Below are 23,890 nucleotides of genomic sequence, written 5' to 3' on the forward strand. Positions count from 1 at the left end.
TGGAATTGGGATGTTTTATTTAAAACAAGAGGAAATGTTGGCGCTTTTTTTTCCCTCCCACCCCTCAGAAATCTGCACTAGACATTGAATGGCTGAAAGAGATCCAAAATTGATTTTAAAAGTCACTTTTTTTTCTCTTTTTGCTTAAACCGGGCAGCCCTCTTCCGTGATAGAATAATCAGTTAACCATGTACAAAACAAAAGATTTTTACGAGAATTCTCCACCGGGAGTGTCGAACATAATGCGTTTGGCTTTTTGTTATGAAATCAGGGTTGCTCTTTTTCAAGCAAAGCAACCAAGCAATCGACAAAAAAATCATTATCATCACCATCTCTGGATGATCTCTGGATGAAGGGTTTGGAAGAAGAAGAAGAAGAAGAAAAAAAAGCAAGTCGGGTTTTTCAGAAGGATCCACGCTACTTATGTCCATTCCATTTAAAACCTGCCCTTTCTGGTGCCAAGATAGAAGCTCTGGGTATATCTTAACTATTTGAAGATGAAATGCTTTTGTGTCTTTTGTACATGGTTAATGCCTCAAGGTCTCCAGCAACTCAAGATGCGGGTTCGAAAAGCGAGACCTGGGGATTTCTTCAGTCAACTTTCACCACGCTGTAAATCTTACTGACGAACCAGAAGCAAGCAAAGAAACCGATGGTTCCTGCAAAACATGAATAAATCTCTTTATTTTTTAGAAAGGAAGACGCAAAGAGGGTTAAAATCTTGAACTGATTATCTGCCAGGGTGGAGAACAGAGATAAGTAATTTGACCCTGGATTTATTTATTTTCTCCCCCCACCCCTGAAGTGAATACCTGACTAAGAGAAAAGTTCTAAGAACAAAACTTTTCTCTTGGTCAAGTATTGAATGCACAAGATAATGTAAATACGGGCATTCCTCAACTTACAAGAGTTCGCTTAGCGACCATTTGAAGTTACAATGACCATGTTTCACCCTTACGACGGCGGCAGCGTCCAGCGCAGTGACAGGATCAAAATTCAGAGGCTTGGCAACCAGCATGTACTTATGACAGTCGCAGTATGGCCGGTGTGTGTGTGTGTGTGTGTGTGTGCGTCACGTCCTTTTGGGACTTTCTGACAACAAGCAAAGTCAAGGGGGAAAGCCAACCTGCTGACTAAACAACCGGCAAGAAAGGACGTAAAACGGGGCACAAAACTCACTTAATGAATGTCTCGCTTAGCAACATACTATTTGAGGCTCAAATTTTGGTCATAAGTCTACTCGTACAACGTACGGTTGGATCAAATGCGGCCACTTTTGAGACTTCAAACGGTGGTCCTAAGCTGAGGAATACCTGTCGGGTGGATGAATTACTAGCTTCTCCAGATGGTCCCCCTTTGTAAGGAACAGTAGCAAACTGCAGCTTGCTTAAGCACCTAATTTTTTCCTCCGCCGCCTGGGAAAAGTGACTATTCAATAGAACATTAATCAGGGGGAGATGTGCCCCAAGGCATTAGACAGTGATCTCACAAGTTATCCTGGATGAGGGAAATAGCAGTGGCATCGAGGGACTGGTCTCAACAAAGAGAAATCCTCATTTCTAAGGAACATATTTACAGAAGCTGCTTCTCTAATTACAGCCAGTCTGGAAAGCCGTCGGCACATCTGATATACCCAATTTTAAAGCCATTTACAGAATGGGTTCTGTTTTGTTTCCTTGGGTGCAAAAATCGGATAAACAGATAACAGATAATCACAGTTGGAAGGGCCCTTTTAAGTCATCTAGTCCAACCCTCTGCCCAAGCGGGAGACCCTACACCATTTCTGACAGATGGGAGTCCAATCTCTTCTTGAAGGTCTCAAGTGACGAAGCAACTTCTCTTCCATGGGTTGATTGTTCTCCCTGTCAGAAAGTTTCTCCTTATTTCCAGGTTGAGTCTCTCCTTGATCAGTTTCCATTCATTATTCCTTGTCTGGCCTTGCTTTAGAAAATAGCTTGACCCCCTTCCTCCTCTCTGGGGCAGGCCCTCCAATATTGGGGAGATGCTATCCTGTCTCCCCTGGTCCTTCTCATCACTACATTAGCCATGCCCAGTTCCTATAACCGTTCTTCATATCTTTTAGTCTCCAGTCCCCTAATCCTCCTGGTTGCTCTTCTCTGTACTCTTTCTGGATCAAAACCAAAAGAAAGCGATACAAATCATGGTTAAACAGCAAATTCTGCCTGGTTATGGTTGGATTTTTCCCAAACAGGGGTGGGTTTGGATAACGTCAGAAGGAACTTACCTGTGAACAGGAAGAAAATCAAAACCATGATCATAGTATACCCAAAGTACAGGATGGTGCTAGCAATACCAGTAATCTGGAGTTTTGAGAAGAAATAATGGATGGCGTAGATGAAGAGATAAACAGCAGTGAAACTGCTGGTCAGGAATGATCTCCACCACCAGTGATAATCCTAGGAACCCAAACGAGAAGAGCAAATATGTAGGAGGCAGAGGGGGGAAAAAAGTTTCCTGGTGTTAAGAGCCAGGGAAGAGATAGTTGTTTTTAATTAGAATTCCAAAGTCCATTAACTGGGGCATGACGCAAATTGAGAAAAGGAAGCTAATTATTTAGAGTTTCTTACACCAAACTTGTGGTCCTTCAGATACATCTGGAGAACGTTTGTAAAAATGTGTCCCCAGAAAAACCTAACGGTCTCTTGCTGCCTCTTTTAAGGGTCTCCTTGTATCTGTGGAATGAAATTTCCATTTATCATGGTGATAGAATTGACTCAACCTCTGACTGATCCTTCTGATTTCCGAGTTAATCCTGGCACGTTCCCTAAATCTTTGCATTCTTTTTTTTTCCCCCTTCTTCTGCAAAAAAGGGACAGGAAGAGAAGCAATCATGCTCCCCGCTTTTTAATTCCTGCTCTACGCAGTTTAAGACCGGTATGTCGGCTCCATGCTTTAATAGGGTTGTTTAGTTGGGCATAAAAACCCTAAAAAAAATAAAAATAAAATCCTAGGAAATGCACGTTGGGGGACCGGCCCTGCTTTTTTATAAGCTCCATCTGGCTGGCAGATGCATTGTTTTTTTTTAAATGACGGGACGCCGAGAAGGCCAGCTGGGCACTGGAAACGGTCACGGGCCTTCGGGCTGGCAACAGCAAATAGAAAAACATCCCGGTTTTCCTTCCCTTGGCCTTTTGCTGCCATGTGTAAGTATTTTCCTTTATTGCCACTTTTAAAACAGTTGCAGATCCCCAGAGGCTTATTATGGGAAAGGGACTCCTGGCGTGGCAGACAATGTGTCACCAGCTTCTCATTCCAGGGAACAATGCCTCACCCACTGGAAGCCCAGACAACCCACGAATCCGCCTGACGCAGCTTCATGTATGCAGAAGGAGCAGAAAGACACCAGAATGACCAGCTAACACTGGTCTGCTGTAACAATGCAGAAGGCCGATTGGGTCTAGGGCAGGGCTGTCCAACCTTGGCCCCTTGAAACCTGGCGGACTTCAACTCCCAGAATTCCCAGCCAGCAAAGCTGGCTGGGAACTCTGGGAGTTGAACTCCGCCAGGCTTCAAGGGGAGGTGACCCCTGGTCTAGGGGTTAAGGCACTGGGCTAGAAAGCGGGAAGCAGGGAGTTCTAGTCCTGCCTTAGGCATGAAAACTGGCTAAGTGACTTTGAGCCAATCACCAGGAGATGGTGAGTTCTAGTCCTGTCTTAGGTATGAAAGCCAGCTGGGTATGGACACCTCTCTCTCTCTCCCTCTCTCTTTCTCTCTCTCTCTCTCTCTTTCTCTCTCCCTGTCTCAGCAAAACCCACCTCACAAGGTTGTTGTGGGGAAAATAGGAGGTGTGTTGGATATGCGTGCCGCCTAATTTTCAAAACCATAAAAGGTGGGATGCAACTTAATAAAGTAAATAAACAATAAACACACGCCCCTGGGCCTCGAACCGATTTTTTCTGCTTACCTCAGCGCACAGGTGGAAGTAGCAAAGCAGGACGGTGGCTTCTGAACAGGTAATCAGGAGAATGATAAAGACTAAGAACAGGAAGCCAAACATGTAGTACATCTGGTGAGACCTGAGATGGAGGGAGAGGCGGGGGGGGAAAGGCATTTGGGTCAGCCCGTAGCCACATTTGATTCTCCGTAAGAGCAGATCCGGAGCATGGAAAAGGGGGGAAAGCAACTCACCAAATGCTGTTCAGGATGAAAAAGAGCTGGATGAAGATGCACCCGAAGGGCAGGATGCCCCCATGACGATGCCCGGCAGAGGCTTGGTGAAAAAGGATTGTTCGGGGATCTGGCGAGGGATCTGGTTCGTCCTCACGGGGTGCTCGAGGGGCTGAGGAGAGCAGTCCAGGCGGTTAATTAGAGCAGCATTTTCCTCTGCTTGAATTAACTATCACGCCTGGCAACGATAATGTGTCCTTTGTGCGTGTGTGCATGAATGCGTGCACACACGTGTGCGAATGGGTTGCAAACGGGGGTCTGAGCCACCTCAGCGGGGCCACGTTAGGAAAGTTGGGTGTCAACTCTGAAGCCGGCCCGACTGAGGCCCATTTTTGAGGCTTCAGTGTTGCCACAAAGGAGATGAGGGATAGGCAGGGTGGGGAATAGAGACAGCTGGGGGAACCAAGGACGTTCCAACACAGGTGGCTGAAGAGGGGAGGAGTGGTGTTACCAAGCAACCAGACAGCGCTTTGATTGGACCATGTGACTGTTTGGGAAAGGGGGAAAGCTTTTAATTGGGCGAAAACCACCAGAACCTTTAGAGTCGGTTTTCACTAGCCTGTGCCAATATGGTATCTCCAAATAAAACTGTTCTGTGAGGAATCTACCTGCCTCAGAGTTCACTGTGGGTGTATTACTTGGAACGCTGACACTGGGACAACTTTACAACCTGTGGGCTTCAACTCCCAGGATTCCTGAGCCAGCAGGGAATTCTGGGAGTTGAAGTCCACAGGATGTAAAGTCTAGAGTTGCCCGTCCTGCCCTACAGCTAAGAAAAGTACAACTAAGAAAAAACGAAAAGCAAGCCCGAAGGAAAATGGGAGGGAAAAAATCTTGCCAAAAAAGTAAAAATAATAATAATACTGATTTGTTGTTAAGAAATGCAAATAAAGTATTCCAGCCTGGCACAGAAAGAGCTATTCCTAACACAAAGGGAAAATGTGCCTTGCCTCAAATCCCTCGCCCCACACAAATTCCAAGGCCCTAATTTTAAATTTGCAAAATCCCCGAATAATCGGCTGGAATTCTAGATCTGTTTTTTTTTTTTTCCATTGCTATTATTTCTCTTCTCTTTTTTCCAACTGTGAGCCCCCCCTCCCCCCCCCAAAAAAATTGGAGAGCCCTAGGTTGAAGATGGATGCTACGGCAACACCGCCTCCCCCCCCAAAGTAGGGTTGTATTCTGTAACCCGTAACGACCCACAGAAACATCCCTCCCAAATTCTCTGGACTCGAACCGGCGGCTGTTCCGAATTCAGAAAAAAAAGTGAGGATTCTCCAAATACTAAAACGGCACGTTTCACTCCTCACTTACCTTCTCCTTGAACCCAAAATAAGCACCAACGAAGGTGAGCGGGACGGATATGCCAAACCACATGGCCAAGATCGCAACCAGGGTTCCGAAAGGAATCGCGGCGGAAGATCCCTTCACCCAGAGGATAAGGTTCATAATGAAGAAGTCGGCAAAGACGATCCTGCGGGAACAGAAGGAGGGCCAGAGTTAGCACAAAAGGGTTGGGATTCACTGCAGGAGTATCTTGGAAGGATCTGGAGAATTCTCAGGCACAGGGGGGAAAAACACAGTCCAGGTACTGTGAACACCAAAGAGATTCTCAGTCATCCAGGTCATGGTTGTCCCAAAGGTGTTTTTGGCAAAAGGCAACTGGATTTTCTTGCTTTTCCCCCCCTTGAAAATGTTTCACTCCTCATCCAAGAAGCTTCTTCAGTTCAGATCTTCAGAAGAACTGAAAAGTTTCTTGGATGAGAAGCGAAACGTTTTCAAGGGAACAAAAAAAAACAAAAACCCAACAACCAAGAAAGTCCTTTTTGGAAAAAGCACCTTTGGGACTCCTCCAGCTACATAGATCCACAGACTACAAAGGATGGTGGATGCTATCCAAAAATAACCTTTCGTTGGTTTGTAAATAGACAATGTTTTATCTGAGTTATGAATGAATGAATTCTTTATTGGCCAAGTGTGATTAGACACACAAGGAATTAGTCTTGGTGTATATGCTCTCAGTGTACATTAAAAAAGATACATTTGTCAAGAATCATCAGGTACAACACTTAATAGTCATAAGATACAAATAATCGAACACTTAATGGTAGTCTTAGGGTACAATAAGCAATCAAATCATACTAGGAAACAGTCAATATAAATCATAAGGATAGAAGAGACAAAGTTATAGTCATACAGTCACAAGTGGGAGGGGATGGGTGATAAGGAGTGATGAGAAGATTAATAGTAAGAGTCGTGCAGACTTTGTAAATAGTTGGACAGTGTGGAGGGAATTATTTGTTTAGCAGAGTGATGGCCTTGGGGAAAAACTCCCCTTGTGTCTAGTTGTTCTGATGTGCAGTGCTCTATAGCATCGTTTTGAGGGAAGGAGTTGAAACAGTTTATGTCCAGGATGTGAGGGGTCTGTAAATATTTTCACAGCCCTCTTTTTTGACTCGTGCAGTATACAGGTCCTCAATGGAAGGCAGGTTGGTAGCCATTGTTTTTTTCTGCAGTCCTAATTACTCTCTGGAGTCTGTGTCTGTCTTGTTGGGTTGCAGAACCAAACCAGACAGTTATAGAGGTACAGATGACGGACCCAATAGTTCCTCTGTAGAACTGTAGACTATTATATGTTACCCTTCTGCTTTGGGGACCGTCATGCTAGATATTATGAGATTGCAACGATGAACAGCAACCATCCAATCCATCTCTGCCTATGCATCCACCTCAGATGCAGTAGTCCTTGACTTATAACCATACGTTTAATGATGGTTCGAAGTGACAACAGTCTCAGAAAAAATGATTCACGACCTATGTCCTCAAAGTTACGAGTGTCACCCCAGCCTCATGAGTCACGTGATCACATTTCAGGGGCTCAGCAACTGGCTGGCATTTACAATATAGATAGTCCTCAACTTAACATCTACAATTGAGCCCAAAATGGATATTGCTAAATAAGTCAGGACTTTTGCAAATGGTCATTTGTTATTATCTGTTTTAAAAAGTACCTCTTTCATACTGAGCAAACCAACAGGACAATCTGCTGGGTTTCTAGAAAGTTCAATGTATTTTTAAAAGAACGAAGAAAAAAAAATAGAGGCACAGAAAATAATTCATCCTGCAGTCATTGCAATGGCCACATGCAATCAATTGAGTTTGGGAACCCTAAGTTAACCGTGTTCATATAGCATTTCTGCTTATTAACTCCGGTTCAAGGACAAAAATATGTTCTGTTTATCAAAAAGGGGGTGCGGTTACTAACCCAGGGCAGAAGAGAGCCGTCAACAACACATTGGTCTTCCATTTTTCACCTCTGAATGCTAAGAAAGAAAAGAAATAACGCCATTTATCATTTCTGTATCATTCATCTATGGAGATTCTCAAACATTCAGGTCATGGTTGTCCCAAAGGTGCTTTTTTATTTTTCAAGAGGCGACTGGAGTTTCTGGTTTTTCTTTGAAGACATTTCTTCAGAGCTGAAGAATTTTCTTGGATGAGAAGTGAAACATCTTCAAAGAAAAACAAAGAAAGTCCAGTCGCCTGTTTGAAAAAAAAAAAAAAGCACCCTTGGAATATATCATTCATCATTTATCATCTCTGGAAAATTAAAATTAAATTGATTAGCTTAGCGCCAGCCAGGTTGTTGTTGCCACCTTATCTCTCTGTGCCATCTAACTGGCAGTTTTTTTTAAGCCTCTGAGATTTTTAAAGCAACCTGAAAAAGGGGAACACAATTATTGCAAAGGTGATTTATTTTTTTTGAATCTTCAGGGAGTGGTTGCAGCCTCTGTCCTCATTAGACCTGAGATGATCATTAGCAGAGACGCAAACTGTAAAAACAGGGGTGTCCAATCTTGGCAGCTTTAAGACTTGTGGATTTCAACTCCCAGAATTCCCCTGGCCAGCTAGGGGAATTCTGGAAGTTGAAATCCACAAGCCTTAAAGCTGCCAAGGTTAGACACCCCTGCTGTAGAGCAGTGGTCAACAACCAATGAGCCAGGGACCACTGGTGATCTGCGAGAAAATTTTTAGTGGTCCGCAGAGAAATGTCACCCTCAAAGCACCCTACCCCAAAGCAATTAATCCAGGCTGTGCAGGAACACAAGGCTTTGCGTCGCTTACACTGCGAATGACACAAGGTAGTGAAGGGAGGGGGGAAAGGGTGGAGGGGGGAACTTGCCCCTCGTGCCTGGCCTGGCCATACTGGGCTGCTTCTTTCTGCTTCTTTCTTCTTCTGCTTTTGGCTGCACACAAGGAAAGCAGCAAAAGTCTTTTTCTTTCCCCCAAACTCCGCCAGATATGAGTCTTTGGGACCCTGCGAGGCCTCCTGCTCCAAGAGGCTGCGCCAGCAAAGACTCCTTTCTGGCGGAGTTTGAGGGAAAGAAAGAAAGACTTCTGCTGCTTCTGCTGTTTTCCTTGCATGAAGCCAAAAGTCTCTCTCTCTCTCTCTCCCCCCGAGAACGGAGCTGGAAATGGTATCCTGTGATCCCAAATAAAGAACGATCGATCGGTAGGAAAATGGGGTGGGGAATTTTCCTGCAGACTTTTGGGGGGATTTTCCCAGGGTCTCTGGTCCTTGGGATTTAAACTTATGAGTTTGGTGCTCCCTGAGATCCAAACGTTTGGCGACCGCCTGCTGTAGAGGTTTAGCCAAGGAAGAATGTGGAACGACTCCATCCCACCGAATTCTCTACCTCTTAGGCAGCTGTAGCCAAAACACACCACAACATACTCACTTTTGTACATTCGAGCCGATACATAGCCTGCTGGGGTCCCCAGCAAAACCCAAAGCACCACTGCGCAAGTCATCAGAGCCCCTCGGTTGGCTGGGGAGAGAAAACCGAGGCAGGCAAGGACTGGAAGGAAGACAAACAAGGAAGTGTTGGGAGAAGTGAGATTCCACGTCATTTTCTTACAGAACAAAGAAAGGATCAACTGCACCGACTGGAAAATAATTCTTCAGTGTTTCAAAAGGTCTATCCTAGCCTGGCTGGGGAATTCTGGGAGTTGAAGTCCTCGAGTCTTAAAAGTTGCCACGGTTGGACACCTGTGTCTTTAAGAGCCTGCCTTCCCTACCCAATCCAAAAATAATCTCCCCCCACTCTTCCCAAAGAAGCTGAAGATTCCATTCCGAGCTTTGGAGGAAAGTTGCCAAACCTCTTTCAAGGTGTAAGCAAACAACTTTGCAATTCTTTCTGATTGTTGTTTATTGGTGGTTGTTTGGATTCCGATTCTAATGTATTTGGTTTAATCTAACAGAACATTGTGGTGGCCTGGAGGTGAAGCTCTTGTCTCTAGGTTGTGAGTTCGATCCTGGGTAAGCAGCAAATATTTCTCTCTCTGGGCGTACAGAAAAAAAAAAAGTCTGCTGTGAGCTGCATGTGGGTGTCAGGAAGGGCATCCGGCCAGTAAACGCTCAGCTCTATTCAGTCGCCCCAGATTTCACCCAGAGGCAAAGAATTACAGGGTTGTTAAAAAGAAAAAAAAATGGTTTAATCTAACTGGGCTGGCACACGCAGATGGCACCCTTCTACCAACCCTTGTCCAATATTTTTTGCTAGCATCGCAAACTCCGCCCCCCCTCCCCATTTTAGCCCATCAAGCGACACTTACACAAAGTGATGAACGTCATGATAAAAATCTGCGTCCCTTGGCCAAGGAAGACGGAGAGCAGCATGCCTTTCCGGGGCGGCCTGAACACATCTCCATGGACCAGCTTCCACCCAAACTCCTCCTGTGCATCTTCCTGTAATAACATCAGGATTAGACGAGCCCCACGCAACAGGGAATGAGCACACGCCAGGCGTGACAGTCGCTTTGCCAGCCTGATTATCTTTGGGGGGGGAGGGCAGGGGGGAGTTTGTTATTACTAAAAGGGTCTAATTTCATCGGCATTGTTAACGTGCCGATTTTACAACTCCCCAAAGGCGAGCTGAGAAGGGAAGGAGGGGAGGGACACAGATAATGTAGATTTATTAAGGCTTGGAACAAGAAACCAGCATTAAACAGAACCTAGCTCAAATGCCATCCTGTTCGTGGAAATTAGGCCAACGGTGGTGGGTTAACGTAAGCTATGTATGACACCAGCATTTAACCTATTTATCTGTCTTTTATTATCCAAATCATTTCAGATCTGAAGATGCCCCCGTGTGCCCTATTCTCCTGCTCTCTCTCCCTACCTTAAAAGCAACAGAGCTCTATTCACCAAATGGAAAACACAATTTCAAGCCGAAATGCTAAACACCACCCTGCCCGTACAGCCATCTCCAAAGTAACCCAGCTTCTATTTTACCAATGGTTTTGTCCCCAGCAATGCATCTTGATCGAGATGCAGTTCAATTCTTCCCAATTATTTTTTCCTCTCTCTTTTCCTTGCAAAAATAGGATGCTTTCACCAGGGTGTTTTGAGAGCCAAGTTTGTAGTGCGGACATGAACGTAAATCACACAGGAGAAAGAGGCAACTGTGGAACCTACATTTTCCAAGTGTCCCACTGAGTCCGCAGATAGAGTGCAGTTGTTAGAGTGCAGCATTGAAGGCGAACTCTGCCCACTGCCAGGACTTCGATCCTGACTGGGCTCAAAGCTGACTCAGCCTTCCAACCTATCCGGGGTCATTAAAATGAGGACCAGGATCGTTGGGGGCAATAGGCTGACAATTGCAAACTGCTCAGAGCTTGCTGTAAACCACTACAAAGCAGTATAGAAGTCTAAGTGCTACTGCTACCCCCCGTAGGTTCAACTAATGCGCACCCCTGTTTCAATGCAGTTCAACTGCCTGGTTTATCAAGGGACAGTCTGTGTCAAAGAGAGATTAGGGATGTTTTGGAAAATGCTCTGCCTAGATTTGTCATGTAAGCCCCAATATTAAGAGCCTCGGTGGCACAGTGGTTAGAGGCTACTTCTGCTGATCACCGTCTGTCAGCAGTTTGGCAGATCAAATCTCACCAGGCTCAAGGTTGACTCAGCCTTCCGTCCTTCTGAGGTGGGTAAAATGAGGACCCAGACTGTTTGGGGGGCAAGAGCCTGACTCTACAGTAAACTGCTTAGAGAGGGCTGTGAAGCACTGTGAAGTGGTATATAAATCTAAGTGCTATTGCTAACTCTGCCCACTGCCAGCAGTTCGATCCTGATCGGCTCAAGGTTGACTCACCCTTCCAAGGTCAGCAAAATGACCCAGATTGTTGGGGGCAAGAGGATGACCCTGTAAACTGCTTAGAGAGGGCTGTAAAGCACTGTGAAGCGGTATATAAGCCTAAGCGTTACTGCTATCCCCTGTAGGTTCAACTATTGTGTGCCCCTGTTTCAACGCAGTTCAACTGCTCCGTTATCAAGGGACAGTCTGTTCAAAGAGAGATTAGGGACGTTTTGGAAAACGCTCTGCCTAGATTTGGCATGTAAGCCCCAATATTATTAGTATTGTTTTAATGGCGGGATAAAGCTGCTTCTGCTGTGGACAGCCAACCTGCACAAATGTTTGCTGCATTCCAACATCTGCAAGCGTGCACATTAATGAAACGCAAGCCATCAACCCAGGTGTGTCTCAACTCTACTGGCCTTTTTAAGAAAGCCATGGTAATTGCAACCTGGGCAGACAACAATCACAGACCAAGGAGTATGCCACATTTAGCCACACACACAAGAAGAACAGTCATCTAAAGCTGGCAGTGATTGCATATATAAAAACAGGGGAAGACAAAACTTTCTCCTTTCAATACAACGGTGCCCCACCCCCCTCACTAAAAAGGCTGCCGTGGATTTTAATTTGATGGACCTCTTTAGTTAGTTCTTCACCAAGGTGGAGTTTTATTTTCCAAAGCCGACAGGCCCTCTGTTAAGCTGGGTCTCAATAAGGAACAATATTCACCCATTCTAGAAATTCTGATTTTCCCAAAAGAAAATAAGGGCCGTGTTCAGATCTTTTGCGAGCTGAAATGCACGTTGGTTATCTCAATCTTCTGCTCGGGGTAAAATCTAAGCCTGCTACTTTGTTAGGATAATGAAAATCCAAGAAGTAAATTTAAAGGATTTTTTTTTTCCTCTTCGTAGCAACGGACAAGGAATCTTGGACTGATGTCCCCCAACGTATGAAATCCAGGAGTTTGTGTGACACCGAGGGGGATACAAGGACAGTTAGAAAAATTAAAGTCCTCGTATAGTAAGAAAGAAAAGGAAGAATAGGAAAGCTCCTTTCCTGGTATTCAGGATGCTGCTTTTAAGCGCTCTGTGCTTAGAGCTCAAAGCCTTGTTAGAGACCCCACACACTCACTTCATGGTCTGTTTTCTGTGGCTCCCCTCTGGGAGGAGGTTTCAAAGTATTTCTAGCAGGACTTCCAGATTCCAGAACAGCTTTGTTCCCTAGGCCATCTGTCTGGTAAAACCCACAAGATTCGTTTTTCTCGCCATGTACAGGTATACATCTGAACTAGGCTCTGTATTTATCAGTATTTATTTATTCTGTTGTATTATGTAGTGTCTATCGGAGGTGGTGACCCTTTGAGAGCGGTGCACAATGAAATTTCACTTTAATGTATGCCAATTAGAGTACATTCAAAGTGACAAATAAAGTTGTTATTCTATTCCAGTTTATTCCATTCCATTCCATTTCACTCCACTCTATTCTACTCTATTCTATTCCATCCCATCCCATTCCATTCCTCCACTCTATTCTACTCTATTCTATTCCATCCCATTCCATCCCATTCCATTTCACTCCACTCTATTCTACTCTATTCTATTCCATCCCATTCCATTCCAATCCATTCTACTCTACTCTACTCCATTCTATTCCAATCTATTCCATTCCATTCTAATCTATTCCAATCCTATTCTATTCAATTCTATTCCATAATTCTTTTCCTGTTCCATTCTATTCTATTCTCTGTTCTATTGTCCTGTCCTGTCCTAAAAACAAAACAACAACAAAAATTTCTATTTTTCCCAGACATTTGAAGCTGCACTCTAGCCTACACTGGAAATGTGGCTGTACTAGGGAGGGAAGGAAGAAATCAAACTGTCAACTGCAGCGGAGCTTTTGATTTCTTTCATATGAAGCCAGGCACTCTCCAATTTAGGGAAGCAGGGTTTCTACGAGCCTACTCATTACCTCCAAATGACCATTGATGGAAACCCGGCTTCTTTTTCCCCCCCTCCCTTTTTTGCAGACTTTCATTTTAATTAGTTAAGTAAATATGGACTATTGGGTTTCGGTTTTAACAGTTCTTCACTAAATCAGCCGCAGGAACTGTTTTTACAAGCGGACCACCTGGGGCTTCCTAGCAAATAGTCGAGCAAATGAGAAAGAAAGGAAAAAAGAAAAGGGGGGGGGGAGAGAGAGAGAGAGAGAAGAGATTCACCAAGCAAAGTGTCAGCTATAGAAACACTGTACAGATTTTACATCCACTCTGCAGTGGGGCTGGTTCAAGTGTGAAGCCAAGCACCCGGTTTGAATCGTGGTTTAGTGCCAGGCATCTGAAGGAGCACGCAAACAACCATTGTAGATGGGCTCAGGTATTCTGCCTTCTCTCGGTTCATTAGAAGCAGCCAACCTTTCCATTAATGGAGGCTGAGCTGACCCCCCCTCCAATATCCATCAAGGTGTCAGGATTCCAGCGATTGCCCTAATTACATCATGAGTCTTGAGCCAAACTTCAAAGAATCCATTAGGAGCGACATATTGGCATGATCTTGATGTAGCCAATTCTGAGACACGTAATTCACTGTCGCCCTTGACCCTGGTTTCCCCACCACCCCTCTGGGTGTGTCATAATTCATATTCTGTCATGCCCCTGTTGGAATCTGATTCTGAGGGAGAAGTGGAACAGCTGACAGGGAATGGGAGTGTGGCTCCGTTGGCTGTGGAGGAAACTGGGGAAGGGCACAGTCCGGCTGGGCCTTCAGAGGAAGACCTAGGGCCACCTCCCTCTTCATCCTAGGGCACGCAGGGAGGAACGGAGAAGGGAACAACGCGAGTTGCGTGGTTTACGGGGGAGGAAAGGGCCCTGATCCCCTTCATTAGCTGCAGCTGGGAAAACTGTTTAAAAAGGCAAACTACGCACAGCAAAGTTGCTGTGCATTATCTTTGTTTGCCGAGGCTTATCTGGGTTCTAGCGTCTTCCCAACTGTGTGTGTTTCAGTATCTTCTGGAAGTCTGCAATTCCTTATCCTGCCCTGTCTCGTTAATTGCTGCAGCGCGGTTTATTTATAGTTTATATGTACTTTGGGTTTGGACTGAATTTCTTCCCTTTAAAAACTGTTCTTGGAAGAGTTTTTTTCTCCAGCCGATGATAACTGGACACTGGGGGCCAAGTTGGAGGTATTAAAGGGACTTTACCTACTTTTGTGACTTTGTTGCTTTTGTGCCACACCCCAACAAAACACGTCCATAGCCAAGAGTCATCAATCACGTTCTCCAATTAGAGATTTGCACAAGGGAAACTCCAGTCACCTAGCTTTAATCTTTGCAAGGTATGAATGGAATGCACTTTCCATTCCAAACTGCTTCAGCGCTCTTTCAAACTCCTTCCCCCCTCTTTTCTGTTGGCAACTATAAAATGGGCATAGAAAATTCCCAAGCTGCTAATTTTATCCGTGTATTTGTGTGTGTGTGCGTGTGTGCGCAAAATTAAAGGTCGGTTCTCTTTTCATTTTGAGAGCTCTTAAGAGCTTGGGCTGACTCACCGAAGAATCCATCTTGTTGTACCTCGCAATATCTTTATGAAGGGTCCTCAGGAGAATCATGGCGACCATCCCGGATAAGAAAAGGACAATCACAAGGGAGTTCATGATGCTGCGGGTTAAAGGGGGGGAAAAACGGACTTTGAAATCGGTTCCAGGCACCAGCGCAGCATTTAGAACAGAACAGAACAGAACTTGAGGACGATCTGTAAAACTGAGAGGACAGTAATATGATGGAAAAAACAACAACCAGGCTCAGGGTTTTCAGGGTGGAATCGTGCACCTTTGGGATGAAATTCTTTGGGGAGTCCAATAAACTAAAAAAAAAAAAAATTTTTTTTTCTTTGAGTTTATTGGTCTCCCCAAAGAATTTTAGCCCAAAAGAATTTTTTTTTTTTGAGTTTATTGGACTCCCCAAAGAAATTTAGCTCAAAATAATAATTATTTTTTTGGGGGGAGGGGGGGATGAATCCATCTTTGTCACTAATCTGTCGCTTATTAGGAATTTGCGGCCCCACCGGAATGATTTTGGTACATATTTACGTTCAAAGCAGAATCAGAAGCAGGCAAAAGGATTCCACGTTTTTTTTTCTCCCCCATGTTAGCTGCGTTTCGTCTTGCAGGGCGAACGAGAGGACGTCCCTAAGCAAGCCATGGTGCCTTTTCTCTTTTTTTCCCTTTTTTAAAGAATGCTGCTCAACCGCCCCATCTCAGACAGTCTCGTAAAGAAAGCACAATAAAGGCCGAGTCTATTTTCTTCAAAAGGCACATTCTTTAGTGAAACTGGACACTCAAGAGGGGCTCCCAGGAGGGAAGAAACTGGGCTGAGGCTCCACAAGAATAAACAGGGAAAGCCCCCTGCCTTTAAAAAAAAAAAAAGGTATTTTTCACTAGAATCCCTCAAATAAATACAGGAAATCCTTGACCTATGACCCCCCACTTAAGCTCAACACTTCTTAAGTGAGACCTTTGGTGAGGGAGCTTTGCCTCATTTTATGACCTTTCTTGCCACATTTGTTAAATGAATCGCTGCAGTTGTTAAGTTGGAAACATGTCGTTAAGTGAATCTGATTTCTCCGCAAAAGGAGATCGTGAGAACTTTGGGACACACAGCAACAGTCATAAGTATGAAGCCGATGCCAAGCGCCTGAATTTGGATCATGGGGATGCGGCAAAAGTCGCAGCTGTGAAAAAGGGTCACTTTTTTTTCAGGGCCGTTGTAACTTTTGAACAGTCACTAAACGACCTGCTGCTGACTCTGTAAACTGCTTAGAGAGGGCTGTGAAGCCCTGGGAAGCAGGATATAGTCTAAGTGCTATTGCTATTCCTTCCTTCCTTCCTTCCCTCCCTCCCTCTTATTCCCTTTCTCATTCTCCTTGCTGGTGGTTAGGATGAAACATTGCAAGCTAAATCTGCCAGTTTGATCCTGAATGGCTCAAGGTTGACTCAGCCTTTCATCCTTCCAAGGTCAGTAAAATGGGGAGCCAGATTGTTGGGGGCAAGAGGCTGACTCTGTAAGCCTCTTAGAGAGGTCTGCAAAGCACCGTGAAGCGGTATATAAGTCTAAATACTATTGCTACTCCTTCCTCCCTCCCTCCCTCTTATTCCCTTTTTCATTCTCCTTCCTGATGGCACACAGTGGTTAGGATGCAGCGCTGCAGGCTAACTCTGCCCACTGCCAGCAGTTCGATTCTGACTGGCTCAAGGTTGACTCAGCCTTCCATCCTTCCAAGATCAGTAAAATGAGACCCAGATTATTGGGGGCAATAGACTGACTCTGTAAACCGCTTAGAGAGGGCTGGAAAGCGCTGTGAAGAGGTATATATGTCTAAGTGCTATTGCTACTTCAGGGGTGCCCAATCCCTGGTCTGTGGACCAGCCATAGCATGCCAGAAACTGGGCCGCGTAAACAAGCGAAACCCAATAAGCGGGGTGCAGACCGCTTGTGAAACAATGCCGTCTTCAGTCCATGGAAAAATCTCTGTCTCCACGGAACCGGTTGCTGGCGCTCCAAAGGTTGGGGGGCCGCTGTCTTACCTGAACCACTGAATGTTGGTGTGAGGCATGGATTTCAAGATGTAGTCCCACCGGGACGCCCATTTTATATTGTTGTTCTCCTGCACGGGGAGGAAAAATTGGAGCAGAATAACAAATGTCACTTCCTACACATTTTACGACAACCTTCATTCCTGTGACTACCAGACTTCAAATGTCAGGTCGTCTCTGCGGCCATGACCCCCATGGAATAGGGTGCCCTTTTTCCCACAGCGTGGAGGGGGGGGGCAAACATGATTTATACCCAGACGGTAACAAACCACTTTCTTGACCTCTTAAGAAAAAAAACCCTCAACCTTGGCTTGGGATTGACATATGATGGACGTAGGTTGAAAACAAAAATGTGGTTTAAAGTTTCAAGAAGTGGTATAATGGCAGTAGAGAAGAACTGCCAAAAATAATTGAGGAGAAAGGCTCAGTTCTTATGTGTGAGGCCATTGGAAGAATTGGGCAATACATAGTACAATTGTGGAAAATGTATTCGAGAAAATATGGACAATATTTGTAGGGTGGAACTTTTGGTAATACTGTTTATACTTAGCACAATAACTTAAAAAAACACACACATACAATTAAAAAGCTTATTGTAAGGTTCAGTACGTGTTATCACTGCATTAACCATCAAAATCATTAAAATAGATGTGGTTGTACATATACAGGTTATACTTACTTCAAATTTCACAGAGTATGTATAGATCACATCCAATTTGCTGTTAAATTCTGCAGGAATTTCCATAGGGGGACCCTTACAGGATAAATTGTTTATATCTGTATGCTTGAAGCTGCAAAGATAAATATATACATATTTCCAGAATGATCTAGAGACCTTCCTTCAAATGTGTTCCAGTTTTTAAAAATCAAAAGCTCTATTTAAGATCTAGGGCTACTTCCTGTAATACTCATGTAACAAGAGGCTTCTGTAGCTTATAACAATCATAATTAAGCCAAAACACCGACTGGATTCTGAATGTCAAGATAATGGAAAAAAATCATAGACCTCCATTTTATGCATATTGTATTCTAAGTGATCAATATACTGAGAATCTTATTTTAAGATTCAAAGAAGGAAAATATACAATTCAAACAGGCAAGAAAGAGAAGATTATGCTGCTATATATTCATAAAGAATAATGCTAATGAATAAGTTTTGGAAAATACTCAGTCTTAGGACAGCTAACCACAGAATAGACTGTATTATTATTATCTGTCTCATCTTTCCTATTACCTACTCCTATTGGTGTCTAATGACTATCATTTTGTTGATTATATCTTATAATTTATGATTGATCACTTTGTTCTTTGTATGTACACTGAGAGCTTACGAACCGGAGACGAATTCCTTGTGTGTCAAATCACACTTGGCTAATAAAGGATATTCTATTCTATATGCTAGTTTTGATGAGCCCAGCAACTCAGCCATCAATAACACAAGGGTACACCTTTACAACAGAATAACAGAGTTGGAAGGAATCTTGGAGGTCATCTAGCCCAACCCGCTGCTCAAGCGGCAGACGCTATACCATTTCTGACAAGTGGCTGCTCCGTTTCTTCTTGAAAGCCTCCAGGGATGAAACACCCACGACTTCTGAAGGCAAGTTTTTTAATGAAACTTTTGCAGTGGAAGTCAAACTCAACAACCAGCTGTATTAAAACCGCAACAATGCACCATCTTCTCTTTCCATTATTAAACACGATTCTGCTCCCAACCCCCACACCTCAGAAAAGTTTGTAGCAATTACAACAGTGAGCATTCCCCCCTCCCAATTTTCACATCATTTCAGATTATTAATACTCTTGTAGTACCTTCAGACTCTGGAATATTATTTGTTTTTTGATGGGGGGGGGGGAAGACAGGAAAAATAGGAGTTAGTAAACATGTGAGGACAAAGAATCAATTAGATGCCCTCCTCCTCCTCCTCATCCAGCAAAGGAACCAGAGATGAGCCGAACGGCAGCAGGAAAGCCGTTCAAAGGACTTGACCATGCCTACTCCGCCCTCTTGTGGAGCGCACAACCACACACACAAAGGCCAATTGTGCACTGCCCGACTTAGTTCCTGCCCAGGGCAGCTCAATAAATTGACTAGATAAATAAATCCAGCAAATCAGGATCTCTAGATTATCCAGACTTCAAGGGTCACCGGTTAAGGTCAGGAACGCTGATCGGTTTCACTTGCCACCTTTAAAGGGCTTCCGATCAATCAGGAGAAGTTGATGCCCAGCCTGCGACACACAGACACACACACACACACACAGAGTCTGGAGGGTTGCCAGTTTAGTAGAAGGAATGCTATTAATAGAATTAGAATTTAGAACATTAGAATTAACATTTATTAGAATTAGAATATAGAATTCAAACAGAATTAGAATTAGAAACATTAGAATTAGAATATAGAGTATTAGAATAGATTAGAATTAGACTAGAATAGAATAAGAATTAGAATTAGAAGAATAGAATTAGAATTAGAAGAATAGAATTAGAATTAAATTAGAATTAGAATAGAATAGGAATAGAATAGGCTTATTGGCCAAGTGTGACTGGACATACAAGGAATTTGTCTTCGGTACATAAGCTCTCAATATACATAAAAGCTATAAGGGATAATCATCACTTAAAGCTACTTAGTTATTTAGTGCCCTGAATGTAATACCTACTAGAATTAGCAAGTGAGCAGTTTACCATGGGGGCCCAGTGGTTAGAATGCAGTACTGCAGGCTAATTCTGTTGACTGGCGGCTGCCAGTTCGAGTCTCATCGTCTCAAAGGCAGGCTCGGCCTCCCATCCTTCCAAGGTCGGTCAAATGAGGAGCCAGATTGTTTGGGGGCAAATAGGCTGACTTTGTAAACCGACCAGAGAATGCCATAAAGCAATGTGAAGCGATATATAAGTCTAAATGCTCTTCCTATTTACCTTTTGGGCTCCAGCTGAGCTGCCACTAACCGTGCTCCAGGCCAGTTCTCGTCTTTGCCACTGTGGTAGGTGATTGTAATGTCTACATGATTGAAGAGGTAGAAGGTGTTCTTCTTGTTGAATTCGTCCTGAAAGATATGAAGACACCATGAAATCGGAGGGGGGAGATAGCAACAGTCAGAGCCATACCATCAGTTAGCCATACCAAATTTATGTCATAAACAAAGGAATGGACCCTGATACCCTAAAAATTTGTTGATTTGCAAACACTAAGGATTACATAAATTTCCAACCAGTTTTCCAGAGGGAGCCCATTCCCAAAGAACAAAGAATTGGATGAAACAAAGATGGACAGAACAGTGTTTGGGGCTGATATGAGCTTGAAATAGCTCATTCGTGCATGTATCTGTATGCATTTACTGTGGGGGGAAAAACTGAATAAAAATCCATTTTGAACATGGTATGCCTTCCTTCCCCATGCAATTTGTAAATATCTTGTTTTAAAACCTGCCTTTCGGCACGCCCAATATTTCCAAAATGCCCATGGTTGAAAGATTGTTTCCTGAAATGAATTCAACCTTGGGCCGTGTTTCTCAACCTTCATCCTTTTAAGATGCGTAAACTTCAACTCCCAGAATTCCCCAGCCACCATGCATATAAATTTCAGTCCCCGACATGGGATCTTGATAAATATCTGGCTAACATACCACACTCGTATTGTGGCATCAGCAGCAGCACCTTGGACATCTGCTAATCCTAGGAGGAACTGCGAACCACACAGGTTGCTAGTTCAGATGGCATGGTTGGCTGGGGAATTCTGGGAGTTGAAATCCACAGGTCTTAAAATTGCCAAGGTCCTGGTATAGTCCTGATATAGACTTTCATTACAACTACTGAATAAACTAGAGTTTGCTAGGACGACTAATATTCTAAGCCAAAACCATGCATGAAGCCACTGCTTACACCCGTTTCTGATTGTTCTTCAAATCAATTTGGGAGAAATATACCCTTGATCACTTACACTCATCATACAGAAATCTTTTATCCGGCCATCTGATGCAATGTAACACCCAACGGGAAACCCAGGATTACAGTATTTAAGGCTGTCTTCCACATTGTAGCACCAAGTCACGGGCATGTTATCTATAATCCTGAATAAGAAAAACATATGTATAATTCTATAATTATAAATAGCATGGCATTTACAGGCTTTTAAAATAGTCTTCAAACATTTGCACTCTTCCATAGTCTTCATCTTTCTATTTTTAAAACATGGCTGGACAACACTTAATTCTCCCCTACACAGATCAGTGATTTTTAGAGAACATTTTCTCCTCACCAGTGATGCTGGTAATTCAGCTGCATTCCTTTCTTTAAAAAATCCAGTTTGTTTCTGTCTTCGGGATTCTGTGGGTCGTAAGATTTCATGCAAACTTTCTTGCACTCTTCATCTTTTTTAAATGTAAACTGGCATAAAGACAAAAGAGATGTAAATGTTTTGATCCATACCATTAAAACGATTCAGCTGGGGACTCATTCAAGATTGTGTTGTTGAAATAATCATTTTGTCCAGCCAAAGATTAAAAGGCGTTCTTTAATACTTCCTTATCTAAAAATTCCCCAGGATTTCATTTTCTGCTCAGTGCTCATTTCCTCTTCCTCTCCCTCTCTCTCTTTCCTACACTCAAAATATATTACTTAGAAGGGTACTGGCAGATAAGTTGGCATCATCCAGGAGAGAAATAGAAAGCAAGCTTCTTGTCCTCATAAAATCAACTAATGACAAATGAATTAAAAGCTGGAAGTAAAAAAGCAAGGAAATTTAAGACCCTATCATTTTCCCTCTGCCCCACAAATTTATCAATGAGTGTTTTATTTCCAGTGATAGCAGCAGCTGCCAGCAATATGCCCTTGGGAAACTTACATAGGAGCAATAATGATCCTGCAATAATTATATCTTCTTTCTAGCCTGCCTCTGGAAATTCTTTTCAGCTGACCAAGAGTCAGCTCTATTCAAGAAAGAAACCAAGCTGCCCTGCAATTTCTAAATAGTCCTTTATGTTCTGCGTAAATGCGTCCTCCTAACGGCCATTCAGCATCTGTGTCCCCAAATGATTTCCGTGAAGCTTTTGTCAAAAGTGGGAACAAGCGAGTCACCGAAGAATATCACAAAACAAAGCTTCCTCAAAGCATTTGGAAGTCTGTGATCACCTTATAGGGGGAAGAGGCTATTCTCTCGCCAAACAGAACTTGTCCCAGGTTTTCTGACGGTCTTTCTTCTGTTTGGTCTTTGCAAAAATCAAAACTGCACAAGAAAGAAAGAGAATTATCATGCTTAGGAGTGTGTTCCTTCATCTCTTCTCTCTCAGCTGGAAAAGCCGTATCCAACCCCTTTCTGGATAAAAGGTATACTTACGCATCGTATTCATATGGTAAAACAGACTCAACGGAGTCCAGCCTGTTTACAAACAGCTCAATATTGGGCTAGGATTAAAAAGAGACATTGTTTTAAATAGCTGGCAACACACTTTTCTTGAATACCAAGATGAATACTGAACTTGCTCACCAGCAATGGGGGGAAAAAAGGGATTTTAACAAATTAACATAATTGGAAGGGACCTTGTAGATCATCTAGTCCAACCCCTGCCCCCTCCCAAGGAAAAAAAAAGCAGGATTTGTTACATCTTGCACAAAATTCAGGGTTCAAAACAGGAGTGGCATTATGCAGGTTGATCCCCCTGATCTGTGCAAACTGATGTCTTCCTGGGGACACAACAACTACCCCTCCAAAGAGACCAGCCTAATTAGCTAATTAGACCAATTAGATCTAGAATTTATTTAATGTATTTTTGGGGGGAAATTTATATTGCTCCCTATTTGCCCATGGGCGACTCAAGGCGGCTTACACGAGTATAAAAACACCATATAAAAATGAAAAATAGTAAAAGAATATAATAAATAATAAATTATAAATTATAAAATCATAATAAAGCACATTAATTTCCTCCTCACCACCACCCCTACTTCACCTGGGTGGCTAGGAGACTCGTATGAATGCGAGACACGTGTTCTCCCACGAGGAAGCGTATCGTGTAAATACACACAGACCCCCTACACAAACACACATCTCCCCCCGCTTCCCCACCCAGGGAACCACAACTCTCAGGGCCGCGCAGAGGATGCTGGGAGGTGTAGTCCCGGCTCCTCAGGTGGATACTCCGGTGTCCCCACCACCACCATCCCACCCCACTCCATCCCGCCCGGCGTCCCACCGAACAGCCGGCGGAGCCCTCCTGCTTGGCGTCCGAGGGCTCGCAGAAGCTGACGGGCGCCAAGCCGGGCAGGTAGAAGGCGGCGCCGAGGCCTGCGCGGCCTCCCAAAACCATCAGTAGCAGTAGCAGCGGGACGGAGAGGCCGTTAGGCCGCGGCCTCCCCATCATGGCGTTTCCTGGCTGGCGGCAAACGAAGGGGCTCTCTCTCCGCGGGTCGAGAGGGGCTCCAAGGGCGGCGACGGCGTCACAATCGCCCGGCAGGAGCGGTGGGAGCAGCGGCCTCGCACTGAGGAAGCGCGGCCGGGCCTGGGTGGAGCGCTTCGCCTCAGCCTCCCACGTGACCCGAGCGCGGCACCGCCATCTTGGGTCAGGGCAGCGTCGGAGGCCCGTTCAGATTCGGCGGGTCGGCGCTCGGCCCAGGGCGAGCGGTGCCGGCGGCACCATTTTGGCTAAGGGCAGCAGTCCCTGCATCCCGGCAGGTGGGTAGGATGGAATAATAGTATCTCCTCTAAGAAGCTGAAGGAGGAGCTTCGTGGATGGGAAGCGAAACGTCTTCGAAGAATAGAATAGAACATAGAACATAGAATATAGAATAAAATAGATGAATAAATATAAATTCAGTAAATGAATGGAATAGGAAAGAATAGAATAGGAATAGAATTAGAATAGAGTAGAATAGAATATAGAGTAGAATAGAATATAGAATAGAATGTAGGCTAGAATAGAATATAGAATAGAATAGATTAATAAATATAAATTCAATAAATGAATAGAATAGGAATAGGAA

At 44.0% G+C, this 23,890-nt stretch overlaps 1 protein-coding gene across 1 annotated transcript; it reads right to left on the bottom strand.

Annotated features, from left to right (window-relative positions):
- On the bottom strand, nt 1-23,415 carry LOC113423759 (transmembrane 9 superfamily member 2-like). The gene is given in 18 exon segments (XM_026685306.2): nt 1-659; nt 2,246-2,417; nt 3,926-4,037; nt 4,150-4,213; nt 4,216-4,300; nt 5,503-5,662; nt 7,454-7,511; nt 8,928-9,047; nt 9,805-9,937; nt 14,870-14,978; nt 16,904-16,983; nt 17,592-17,703; nt 19,832-19,959; nt 20,853-20,982; nt 21,171-21,298; nt 22,043-22,136; nt 22,248-22,315; nt 23,104-23,415. Coding segments are annotated over 18 exon segments (1,989 nt in total). The 5' UTR covers nt 23,272-23,415; the 3' UTR covers nt 1-591.
- Between the last annotated feature and the right edge of the window lie 475 nt (nt 23,416-23,890).

The sequence above is a fragment of the Notechis scutatus genome, chromosome 10 (assembly GCF_049901735.1).
Source record: "Notechis scutatus isolate UNSWTSFEM ecotype Mainland chromosome 10, rNotScu1.2, whole genome shotgun sequence".
Classification (NCBI taxonomy): domain Eukaryota; kingdom Metazoa; phylum Chordata; class Lepidosauria; order Squamata; family Elapidae; genus Notechis; species Notechis scutatus.